This window comes from Leptinotarsa decemlineata, unplaced genomic scaffold, assembly GCF_025532065.1.
Source record: "Leptinotarsa decemlineata unplaced genomic scaffold, Ldec_3_MD MMD2_tig00002974_RagTag_RagTag, whole genome shotgun sequence".
Classification (NCBI taxonomy): domain Eukaryota; kingdom Metazoa; phylum Arthropoda; class Insecta; order Coleoptera; family Chrysomelidae; genus Leptinotarsa; species Leptinotarsa decemlineata.
Window position 1 is genome coordinate 410,523 of NW_027412578.1, and position 12,917 is coordinate 423,439.

The 12,917-nt window shown below is 34.1% G+C and overlaps 1 protein-coding gene across 6 annotated transcripts in view; it reads left to right on the forward strand.

Annotated features, from left to right (window-relative positions):
* The window catches only part of Tomosyn (syntaxin-binding protein tomosyn), a 200,198-nt gene that overhangs the window by 117,611 nt on the left and 69,670 nt on the right, over nucleotides 1-12,917 (forward strand). For all 6 annotated transcript variants that reach the window (XM_074177241.1, XM_074177244.1, XM_074177242.1 and 3 more), the window contains exon 2: nucleotides 9,410-9,607. In XM_074177241.1, coding sequence (XP_074033342.1) covers nucleotides 9,410-9,607 — 198 coding nt within the window. The remainder of the gene's footprint in view (nucleotides 1-9,409; nucleotides 9,608-12,917) is intronic.

The window sequence follows — 12,917 nt, forward strand, 5'->3', positions numbered from 1 at the left end:
AGCCCACTTGATGTTATGTTGATGAGTCAAAACATGCTCTGCTATTCTGGATTTGCTGGTTTCTCCTCGCTATGTATGTTTCTTGTGCTCAACAATGCGAACTTTCAATGGCCTCTTAGTTTCACCGATGTAAGATTCTCCGCACTCGCAGGGTATCCGGTAAATGCAATTCTTGGAATCGCAGTCCGCGTTTGGGTGGCCTGGTTTTTGTGAAGCTGCTACGGATAGTGTTACCAGATCTGAAGCAGGTCCTGATGTTATACTTGGACCCAATCCTACTTATTCTCTCCGATAATCCTTTGATATATAAAAGTACAAGTACTGGTTGTGGCGGCTTCTCTTCCTTCCAGATTTTGGAGGAATAAGTCCAGTTATCACCCGAAGACGATTATGTATAGTAACAATCGAAACGTCGTGACGGAACTTGATTTGGAATCCTTTAATTTTTATTTTTCATTTTTTGTTAATAATATTTTTTAATTTTCAGCTTTTATTAATATTTCTATTTTTTATTTTTTTTTTTGGTTGTTGCTTATGTGTTATTTCTTTGTAATTTCAGGTTTTTGTTTAATAAAATTGTTATTTCCGGATAATCTTTTTAATTTTTTTCAGGAATTTCAGATCAATTTAGCTTACATTAGACAATGGAAGTCCGAACTGATGAAATACACCACGAAACATTTTCAACCACCTTCAAACAAACCATTCTAGCGCCGCTGTAACATTTCGCTTTCGTATAACGATTTATCTTTTGCCTCAAAATAGTTTCACCAATGACCTCTTCATTTTTTGAGGTCTACGAACAGCCAATAGTCGCTCCGGAGTATTGTGATGGATCCATGTTTCATCCATTGTCAAATATCGACGCAAAAATTTTGGTTTGTTATGTTCAAACATGGCTAAACACTGCTCAGAATCATCAGGACGTTCTTGTTTTTCGTCAACAGTGAGCTCACGCGGCACACACTTTGACGAGAGCTTCCAACACGTTCTTTTGATACCTTCACAATGTTTTTTAGTGTCATTGGCTCATTTGGACGTCCACTGCGATCGGCGTCATCAATGTCTCCACGATCACATTTGAAGTCAGCAAACCAAGGTTCAATTGTTCTTTCTGATAGAGCGAAGTCCTTATAATACTTTTCAAGCCATTGCTTCGCTTGAACGGTATTTTTCCCATCAAGAAGCATGTAAAATGAAAACACGAAATTGTTGATCCATTGTTTCGAAAATAACAAAAATAGTGTCACTCTTAGCACAATAACTCACAAACTTATGAGTAGAATATAATGAAATTTCAACAACATTCAAGTTGACAACCTTATGCCATATATTGCCTATAACAAAAACCTCAATAAATTTCCTAACCTTCATTTTGGAATTGTAATCCAACGTTGCTAACACAGATTCAACAATATTATCAGGCACGTACTTGAAAGCAATGGGTATCCTTCTAAGACATTTGATTTAGGTTAATTAGGAAACATAAAGTCAGAGAATGTTTTCATATAAATCCCCGACTTCTCAAATAAACAAAACAATAAATGAGTTGGATCGAATTTTTGAGAAACTAAACATGAGACTCGCTTTGAAAACAGCATTTTCATTTCAAAATAGGGGTCTAGTATCATCCAGAACCCAAAATGAAACCCGTTTCAAGGAACACACGGCACATATTATTTTGTAGGCCGAAATATTATGAAATCGTTCAACATTCATTGAAGAACTGTCATAGAACGATTGATTTCATTTTGCTTTGATTTGTTAAGACTGGTACACGGCACTAGACTTTTTCAGATTTTTTAAAGTCTGTTAATAACAAAATGGTATGATAACTATGAAAGATCATATTACAAATAACCCAAAGTTTACTCTTCAATGAACCAATCACTTGAAATTAGCTGATTAGCTGGAATTTCGAAAAAATTGAATAGATTATATTGTAGTATATAGTACTAAATAGTGTCTATGAAAATAGAGTAATTGATGAAACAGTTAGGTTCATTTTTGCTCTCCTGGTAAATTATCAGGATAGAGCCTTCTAAAAAATAGTTGATAAAATCGCAACACGTCTTCTACTAGTCAAAAGCTTCTTCGACTTGTTAAATGTTAAAATTATTCAGTAGGTGGTTTTGTTGATTGTTTTGTGAACATTTCTGAATGAAGTATAAATAAAAACGTTAATTGTAAATTTCCATACCACAAATGTATCGAAAACTTCATTTTCATATTGTATCATTGTTTGAAAAAGAACATCCCTCGTAGGCCATCTAAACCCCAAAGCTTCCCTGACAATTTTTTGGCTATATTTGTTATTCAAATTTAGTTTTTTCTAGACATTTCAGCTCTACTCTTATCCAAATCTACCTAAAAGGTTTGTACTTCACTTCTATAATAATCTTCATTGCAATGAACGAATCACATCGCAGATGCCCACGGATCATGAGAGTTGCAGCATCTGTTTGAGTAACCTGTAGAATTCAAACCTACTTTCAACGATGGAAACGCGGTAAACGGCAATTTTGTGAGCTTTTAAAGGTTCTTCATTATATTTTCATGCATGCTGAATCTATTCAGACCGAATGCTTTCATGTCCGTGCTTGGAGAGTATTGGAGCTTATGATGAATACTGTATCCACCCAGTATTGAGTTTTACAAGAGTAGAAAATTTGTTGATGGTGTCTTATGAGCAAACTGGAGTTCAACTAGCAAAAAGTAATTATTGATATTGACAAAAAAAAACAATATCACTTATTGAAATTATGTAATTAGGCTCATAAGTAATATTTGAACTGAGTTATAAAATTGAAATAGAAACCAAAACAGAAAGAAAAACTTAAAAGAAAATTGTTAACTTTATGCATACAAAAAAGTTGAGACTATGAAATTAATATAAACTGAAGATAGTGGACTTTCATCAGATGAAATATCAATGGTAATTTGTTTCAATTAGTATTTTGTCAGTGTAGTACAAACATATGCCGTGAAAGTGAAGACGCCATTCAAGTAACTACTATCAACTACCGTAAAAAACATTATATTTTTAGAACTTGTAGATAACCAACAAAAAATTAGAAAGTCAATGAAAAGTAATAAATAACGTTACAGTCGAACTTCAAAAGTCATCTCTAGAGAAATATCTCAACCCCTTGTAACGTGGACTGTTCAAAAAATAAGGTGAATATTCAAATTTCGCGGGCTGCGTACATTCGTTTAGTGATTTTTTCATTATTTTATGTTGGTACACTCGTCTCAAACATATGTTCACTGTTTCAGCTGTTCAGCATGTTTAGTTTGTTGGTGAGAGGCATAAAAGTTTAAGTGTTTTGCGTGTTCCACGATTTTCTGCTATCGACAAAAATTGATCGAAGAATTTCATTGAATTTCGTGTGAAAAATTGTGTGAAGTGCTCAAAAACATTTGAAATGTTGACAGTTGCATACAGTGAGTCAGTAGTAGAAGTGGTACAAGCTTTCCACAGAAAATGTGAATGATCACGCTTGCCCTGAATGTCCCGGCACATCAGCAGCCGATGGAAATGTTGAGAAAGTGAAGAAAAGTGTTATGAAGAGTCGTCGGATCACTATTAGAGAAGTTGCTGAGGATGTCGGCATGTCGGTTGGCTCATGCACCGCTCAGGAAATGTTTAATGACGTCAACGGTGATTCACATTTGCTCAAATGGTCATAACTGGTGACGAGTCATGGGTATATGGTTATGACATCGAAATCGAAGTCTAATCGTCCGAATGGAAGAGCCCAGGAGATCCAAGAACAAAAAAGCACGCCAAGTTCGATCAAATGTCCGGTATTGTGAAAAAACAATTAATGGCTTCTGCATCATGAGAATGCACTTGCTCACTCGTCATTGCTTGTGCGTGATTTTTTGGCCAAAAACAACACCGTAATCATGCCTTAGCCACCGTATTCACCAGATTCGCCCCCTGCGACTTTTTTTGTTCCCATGAAAAGACGGAGTTTTGCGACAATTAAGGAGGATAAAACCGACTCTCTGAAAGAGCTCTAGAACACACCAAAAACTGCATATCAGAACTACTTCGAGGATTGGAAAAAACGTTGGCCCAAGTGTATTATATCTGAGGGGGACTACTCTGGAGGTTTCAAAATAGAAATTGATGAATGGGAAAAATGAAAATTCACCTAATTTTTTGAACAGACAACTCTAAACTGATGATCATTGTCCTCAAAATAACTGTCTCAACAGCATTCAGAAAAATTTATAAACCTTAAATTCCTAACTACCGGAAAATTTAACTGTTTACGTCACTCATTGAGGTCTTTGGAAGGACTCTGGAAGTTCGACATAAAAAATTTTATTATTTCTGGAAGTCAACCCAATGATGTTTCACTTATTTGACCGATTGAAAATAAAGTTTCGAAATTTTCAGTTTGTATACATATGATGCAATTAGCCGATACTTGATGAATATCCATAATGTTTTTCAATAACACTTTTCCGAAATATTTTCACAAAACCGCTACACGTGTTTCACTATGCAATAGCTTCCTCAGGCGTGTTCATACCAACTATAGTCCGTTCATAATTTGTCGATAGCACAAAATGAGGGCCCAAGTCATAAAACGGTCGTAAAACTCGTAAAATCATAAGGGGAGGTTCCTGAGGTGTTTATTCATTAAATATAAAGCTTCAGTTTATATTCGAAACTTGCCTTGAAAGGGTGAAGTTGTTACGAACGAAAATAATTTTTGGTTTAGTACATTTTTTAATCGCATTTAATTTACGGCTCGTTGGTGTTTCGGCGTCTACGGCAGTAATTAACGTCTCTAATATTTATTTTGCGAATTTTGTGCAGTGCGTGAGTGACTTTTTTTCATATTCCTACAAACATATACGTACCTTTCGTTCCTGCTTGTTTTGTTTGATTGCTTGCGATGGCTTCGTCATCATCATCAACATCATCAAGTTTTACACCGGTACTGTTGCGTACAGTCAGTAAGTCTGTCTATTCACCAAGAGAGAAGACTATTGTTTTGAACGTTCACGATGCTCTGGTTTCTCAGAATCCCACAAACACTGTTCAGAACATAATCAAGAGTTGTGCCAACATGACGGGCGTAGGGGAGTCAACAATATATAGGTTCCTATCAGAAAGAAAAAAAAAAGGTATAGCTAACCCAAATACAAACGAATACTTGAAGAGGGGGAGAAAACCTATTGAAATTGATGAATTTGCCAAAAATGGTATTCGAAGGAAAATTCACGAATTTTTTTACAAAAAAGAAATACCCAACTTAAACAAAATTTTACAAGAAGTTAGAGACGACCCGGATTTGCCTCATGTCGGACGAACCAAATTGTGGCAAGTTTTAAAAGAATTAAATTTCCGGTGGGAGAAATCAGACCGAAAATCACTTTTGATTGACGGGAAGAGATAATATGTTGGAGAAGAAAGTATCTAAGATCTATACGAAAATTTCGGGCTGAAGGAAGACCAATTTACTATCAGGACGAAACGTGGGTAAACGCAGGTCATACTCTCACAAAAATTTGGACAGATAAAAATATATCAAGCTCCAGGCAAGCCTTTATGGAAGGTTAGTCTACTGGTATTTCCCCACCCTCTGGTAAAGGCAGTAGATTAATAGTTTCTCACATTGGCAGTGAAAAAGGATTTGCTAAGCATGGTTTGTTGGAATTTGAATCCAAAAGCACAAAAGACTATCACGAGGAGATGACAGCTGATGTTTTCGAAGAGTATTTTGAGCAGATGATTGAACATATACCACCAAACTCAATTATAGTATTAGATAATACACCTTATCATTCACGACTAGTTGAAAGACTTCCAACGACTGCGTGGAAGAAACAGGATATCATTGACTGGCTGCGGAATAAGTCCCTGCCTTACGAAGATGGAATGGTTAAAGCAGAACTTTCAAAAATTGCCCGGCAACACAAATCTAAGTTCAAGAAATACGTAGTTGACAAAATGGCGGAAAGACGAAACATCACAGTCCTTAGACTGCCACCCTACCACTGCGAATTAAATCCAATTGAACTCATTTGGTCACAAATGAAAAGCTATGTGGCTAGAAAAAATACGTCATGTAAAATACAAGCTGTACGTGAATTGTTATATGAGTCTTTACAACATATTACAGAACAAAATTGGCGAGATGCAGTAAGACATGCAATAGAAGAAGAACAAAAAATGTGGGATCTTGACAATATAATTGATGCGACTGTAGAGACACAACCGCTAATTATTAACCTGCAAGACGACTCGGATTCCGAAGATGATCCTGTTTATTTTGAATTTGAATAGTTTTGTAAGTAATCGTAGTTTATATCATTTAAAAATAGGTATTAATTAAATAAATGTATCTTTTGCAAATTGCAAGTAACTTATTATTTTTGAATAAAATAAAGATTTTTTTTTAAATAAAAATGCAGTTTACAGTACCTACAGTTTAAGAATATTAATATATTTATTTATTTAAAGTAACTAATGTTTTAATCATATACTCTACGACACTGGTCACTCATTTCCACTCAAAATACCTACATAATCGGATTAAAAGTTTTATAGCTGTATTGTATTTCTTCAGATACAAGGTGGGTTAGTCGAAAACATCTTAAACTGCCAGTTTTAGTTTGGTTTTTGTTATTATATCATATTAGCTGTCCTCTCTGTATTTCAGTTCTCTAATGAGGGTCAAACTTGCAGTGAGCTATCAACAAATTATGAACGGACTATAATAGTGAAATACGTGTTGATGTTTTGTGAACTCTTCAGTGGAAAATTTCACAATGACCTTACTTCCATACATTTTGGTTTTTGATTCGAAAACTTTTCTCGTTCGAAAAAAATACATCACTGTCATGAGTGAACTTATGCCTTCTCTCTAAAAGTGGTTTGCAAGTTCTGAATTGCGCTCCTCTCCCAAGAGACGTTTTCTATTCTCTTTTCATCTTTTGAAGGAAGTTTTCTCCATTTGCCTAATCTGTTCGACATTGTTATTAATGCATTTGCCCAAATTATTATTCGTTTCGAACAACGTTTATGTCTGTCGTTTTCAAAAACGAGCGATATGTTTGATGGGTTTGCTAAAAGAAGTTAATTTTTAATGCTTACCATCGCTTTTTCGAGTTTGGTAGAAGTGTTTCATAGCTTGTTTCTGAAGTGTTTTAAAAAGAATGTAATCAATAAAATCATAGAATTGTAACTATTGTTGACAGCAAGTATTTTGAAGAAATAACAATTCTCAGTGTACATTGCTTTCTGTGGAATATTCAATAACATTTGTAGCATACTGTTCAGTGATACTCTTATGTGAAGCATACTGCTCAGTAGTATGCAGTACATACGGCCGCTGCAGCTTCTATACAGGGTGTAACATAAGTACGTCAAAATATTCAAGTGAGAAAATTTTGAGAAAAAAAGTCGATATAAACTTGTGTCCGGAAATGGTTTGTTTCAGAGATACAGGGTGTTGAAATTTTGTTGAAATTTTTCAAAACATGGTTGGTTTTGGTCATGAGTTTTTTGTAATTTTTGTTGTTTTTATCTCGAAAACGAATGATTTTTCGATAAACATTGTATAGAAATATTTGTTTATTTTGACGAGATCCAACACATACTTGTTTTCTGTAATATTCTCAGCAACTTCACTTAGCGTCCCTAGGAGCTAAATAATATGCATCGATATAGATTGCAATTGTGAATATCTCGAAAATGATCATCTCCAGTTGAGAAACTATACTCTTTTTATTTAGAAAAGATGTGGCAATTGGGTTTTTTCATAAAAAGTACCAAAAGCTTACTGTCAATTTGAAATGAATAATAAAAGCATACGCAGCGTCCTCGTTACATGATGTTACATGAAAATTAATACAAAATTATGATTTCCCCAAAAAAACCCGGGTACCAAATTTCGTGCAAATAATTATTTTTTGCAAAAGTAGCTATTAAAAAACAAACAAAATTACTCAATTTCAACATCCTGTATCTCCGAAACGAAGCATTTCCGGACAAAAGTTTATATAGACTCTTTTTCTTGAACTATTTTCAGGAATAAGTCACTTGAATATTTTAACCTACTCATGTTCAGTGCTGCCGTTAAGGTACTATTGTACCGCATTCGGTACTATTCCATGATTTTGATACGAAGATACTACCCGGATCAATATGTAGACTATTCGGTACTATTTACTATAATCCCAATTTTTTACATTTTCACGTTGACTCCCATCGAGTACAGTAAAAAACAACAACAATATGTGTGGCAACAATGCAATTCCGTGTTTCAAGTTCCAGATCAGCAAATACCGTACTTGTGTCAAAATTGCGAGCTATCGTCATAACTCTGCATTATTTAATCCTGTGTTCTGTATTGTGCCTGTGAACTGTGGTTCTGTCATCTGTCAGTCAGTCAGCAGAACAGCAGTTTCAACTTCTAACCTCACACCTCACCTTGAGAAATTGGTTTTATTGTTTTGTCAAAATAAATAGGAATATGGACAGGTAAAAATAAATTCTCGAATCTAGCTACTTGAAAACGTCTTTAGTATTGTTCATTCTATTGTGACAGAAACCTATTTAAAACAAAACACATTTGCAATCGTGAAAGAGCAATTTGAAGAAGGAAAACATTTCTTAGTTTCCAGCAAATTTTTTACCCCATATATTTTCCGAATTTAAATGGATAACATTATTACACGTTTGGCATTACTGGCATTTGGTCTGAAATGACTTATGCGCATGTGCCATGCCTAGTCTTGCGCAGTACATTTTGGGTACTATTTTCTTGTAAATTTCGGTACTTTTTGAATTGACGTTGCGGCAGCACTGCCTATGTTACACCCTTGTATACAATGTGATTCACCATTTGTGAATTTATTAATCTTATGCTTCAAGAAATAAACATATCATTGTAGATAATTTGGAGATAAAATTTATTGAACTCAAATTTAGAATTTGGTTTCGGAATAACATGTTTTCTTCGAGAAGATGTTCAACCTGGTCAAATATTTCAACCGGGGAACACTGGGGAATTGAGTTTGGGCGTAATTTTCCGAACAAATTGTAATTTAGTAGATAAAAATGATTTGAAATCTCAAAAATCATTCAAATATCCCTAATTTCAATCGTAGAAATATTGATTTCATTCAGTTCATATAATATACCATTTATTATATTTGAATCTGTTGAAAAATCTGTTAAAAAAATCTCAGGAGTCGAAACTTTTGCAAGCTGGGGATGAACGAAATCTTATTATTCAACGTGCGATTCCGAGCACAGGAATCTCTCTCAACATTGCTTTTGATTGAATTTTCATCACCAATAAATGAAATGGTCGCTGCACATTAGCACTGAATATTTCTATCAATATCTATTTGTCACATATTCCTTAACAACCTCGTACAGACTTGGTCAACCTGGAGTTGACGTTCACGTTCGACATGACATGGACGGCCCACCGGGATCGGCTGCAGTCCTCCACTTGCAGTTCTTGGTCAATGAGGGAGCACTCATATCAGCCACGGCGGACGATGCTCTACACCTGTGGAACTTTCGACAAAAAATTCCGCAGATCGTGCAGAGTCTCAAGTTCCAAAAAGAAAGGTGAGTGTTTCAGTTGCTTTTGGGGTTGACGAAAGTAAATATTGTCTGAAGTATAGTTGAAGTTTTTGTGTTGCGTTGGCGTTGTAATTAGTAGTGAAATAAAGATGAGTTTAACTTTACCACCGTATAGAAGTAAACACAAGTAAGTTCACTCTCCGCCATATTTGGGTCAAGATTTCCCACCTCGAATTTTATGCGCGGCTGACCTACAGCGCAACCGACTGAACCTGAGGCGTTTACCAAGCGAGCCAAAATGAGCAGGAACGACAGAAACGACAACAGAGTGAGTCGTTGTAAGTGGTGATTTTGTATTTGTGTCTAGTTTAAAAATGAACAAGTGTTGAGCTGTGGGTTGCGGTAATTTGCAGGATGATGTCGGCATTAATTTTTTTCGATTTCCAACTGACGAAAAAATGTATGTTTTTCTAGTATTTATTATATAAGATCAAAGGAATAAACATATAACTAAAATCATCAAATACAGTGTTATAGGCCGTAATAGTGGGGTCAGGTCAGGCAATTATCAAAAATTGGATTAAGAGTTAGGAGTATCATTTCAGATTTAGGTTCTAATTTTTATAAACTTGCCAGAAAAGATCTCAAAGTGACTATGAACCAGTAATATTTCTTTGTTGATAAGAACAAAATGTTTTTTACTTTTTTGATACTCCTCATCTGCTGAAATATAGCCGAAACCTTTTTTTATGACTTTTTGAAATTTGATGAATATACAACAAACAAAAGTCATCTTGAACAACTTTACAACTCGGATAAGGAAACACAATATAGACTAGCACCCAAACTTACTGATTCTCATTTATTTCCAATTAACTTTCAAAGGATGAAAATTAAATTAGCCAGTCGAGTTTTCAGTAATTCGGTAGCTACAGCCATGAATACTCATGCCAGTTTCAATCATATACCATCAACAATATTTTCAAAAATCAATATTTCTCACCTTGTTTATAAACGAATTCAAAAACTCTCTATATCTTATGAAGGATCAGATTGAATTGAATAATTCGCCTTTATTGAATCTGTTCATTTCCAGGTAAAAATATTTATGTATATTTAAGACTTTCGAGAAATTTATTGATATAGTTAATGAATTCATACCTGATCGTTTCAGGTTAGAGTATAAAATGGTTGTGATTTGGAAGTAACTTTTACTCAATGCTTAAGAAAGCTATTGTATAGCGAAACACGTGTCGCGGTTTTTGTAAAACCCTCTATAGTGAAAATCGTACAATAAACTGTATTGATTATTTTAATATGGATTTTCATCAAGTATCGGCCAGTTCTATTCAATTAATTTTCCTTTGGATTATTCATTTTCTCTTTTCGCAAGGGTAAAAATTTATTATACTTTGAAATTTGATAATAGAAATTTCAAAACAAATGTTAAAAAAATCAAAAACTCAACATTCTGAAAAATCTTCAGAATAGATTAGCATGACCTAAATTGTATAATCTTACTTCACAAAATATACGTTTATTTCACCACCTTGTCTCATTTTTTATCAATTCCTAAACAGTTCACAATCATATGAGATATTTATTGTGAGCTCCTCGTAGCAATGATGAAGTCAGATCATGGTCACATATTTTTTGATCGAACCTTGTGCAGAGGTGCACGGTAGCTCTTAGCCGACCCCTCATACCCCGCCACATGCCAGCAAAAAATAAAATCTCGACCCAATACATCAAAGACGCCGACCGGGAGTGAATTTACTTATGTTTACTTCTATACGGTGACTGTACAGTGTAGTCATTTATTGTCGAACCCACGGGGGAAACGTAATAATATTATGTATCTGTTAAATCTAAACGTCAACCATGAACCAAAACAAATGAAAATTCAATACTGAACAAAGGTCATTTATGAACAGGATTCGTTTTGTTTATTGACCTTTTTTGGTATCTCTCACCTCTCACGATTTGAAAAAACTGTGTAATGGAAAACTCTATACAGGTGTAAAAAAGGAAAAATTCCAGTTCACCCCGATGAATTACTGTGTAGATTCAATACGAGGTTTGTTAAAAATTAAGGTTAACTTTAATTTTTCTCAAGAAATATTTACTTATCCATCAAATATTATATTTTGTCTTCTTCAGATTCAGATATAATACACTTGTGCCAACTTTTTTTTCTAGAAGCAGTTCTGATATGCACTTGTCCTTGAGCTCTGCCAGCGAATAGGTTTTTATCTAACAAATCGATAGATTTTTTCAATGATTTGAAACTCATTACATGCTATATTTCCATATTATTTGGAAAATTCACCAAGAAAAATGATGATATCAGTAGAAATATATGACTAATTCGGAACTTAATGGTTTTCCTTATAGAAATTGGTTTACAGTTTGATGTCAATATCAAATCATTTTTCTTGAACGTAATTTTGTGTTTTATTACTGATCAGCTACCGAATAAACACAGTGAGTACCGAAATAGAAGCATAAAAATTTAAATTTTCCTTAAACGCCTAGAATTTTTATGATATGGTATTCTAGTTTTTTTCAAACACATGAAAGTTGTACGGCGTAGAGAAATATCAGGACTGTATTAAAAAAATAATATATTTTGTGATCTGATCATGATATTTATTCAAACTCGGAATAATAAAAAAAAATCACGATATTATGCAAACATTACTATCAAAAACCTACAATAAATGCAGGTCCATATTTAAAAGTTTCATGTCGCCGGTGCCTCAAGTCGAATAACCCTGTATATAAATTCCAAGATAATAGTCTGTTAGTTCAATTAAAGTTACTTCGGCAAAGTGCAAACAGATTTTCAATATTCCTGCAGCAAAAAATTTAATTTTTGTGTGTTTCTGAATATCCCGCAACCAACAAATCTAGAATTATTTATTCAGAATCATTCAATATAATGATAATAGGCAACTATCCTATGATTCAACCTACTCTTTATCTCTCACCGTTCAGAAAATTGTCATGCATAATATCGGATTTGAATAGCCCTGTATATTCACGTTTTCAAGTTTCAACCAATTTGACAAATTATTGATCAGAATAATTTCTAAACAATACTTTGCCAGCGAATTATAGAAGAAAAATGTCACTTCGAACAGAGTCTTCCAAAGAACATTATAACTGAGCTTTACAGAAACCATTATTTTGCTGCAATGAAAATCCAACGCTTCACTAATAAAATCACGTTATATTGTAGCAGGAGAAAATTTCCGGAGAACAATAATTTCAAATAATACCGCTATATGAGCACTGTAATAAAAATATTTCTGTATAATAAAAACCTACAATTCACTAAATATTGTGTTTTTTT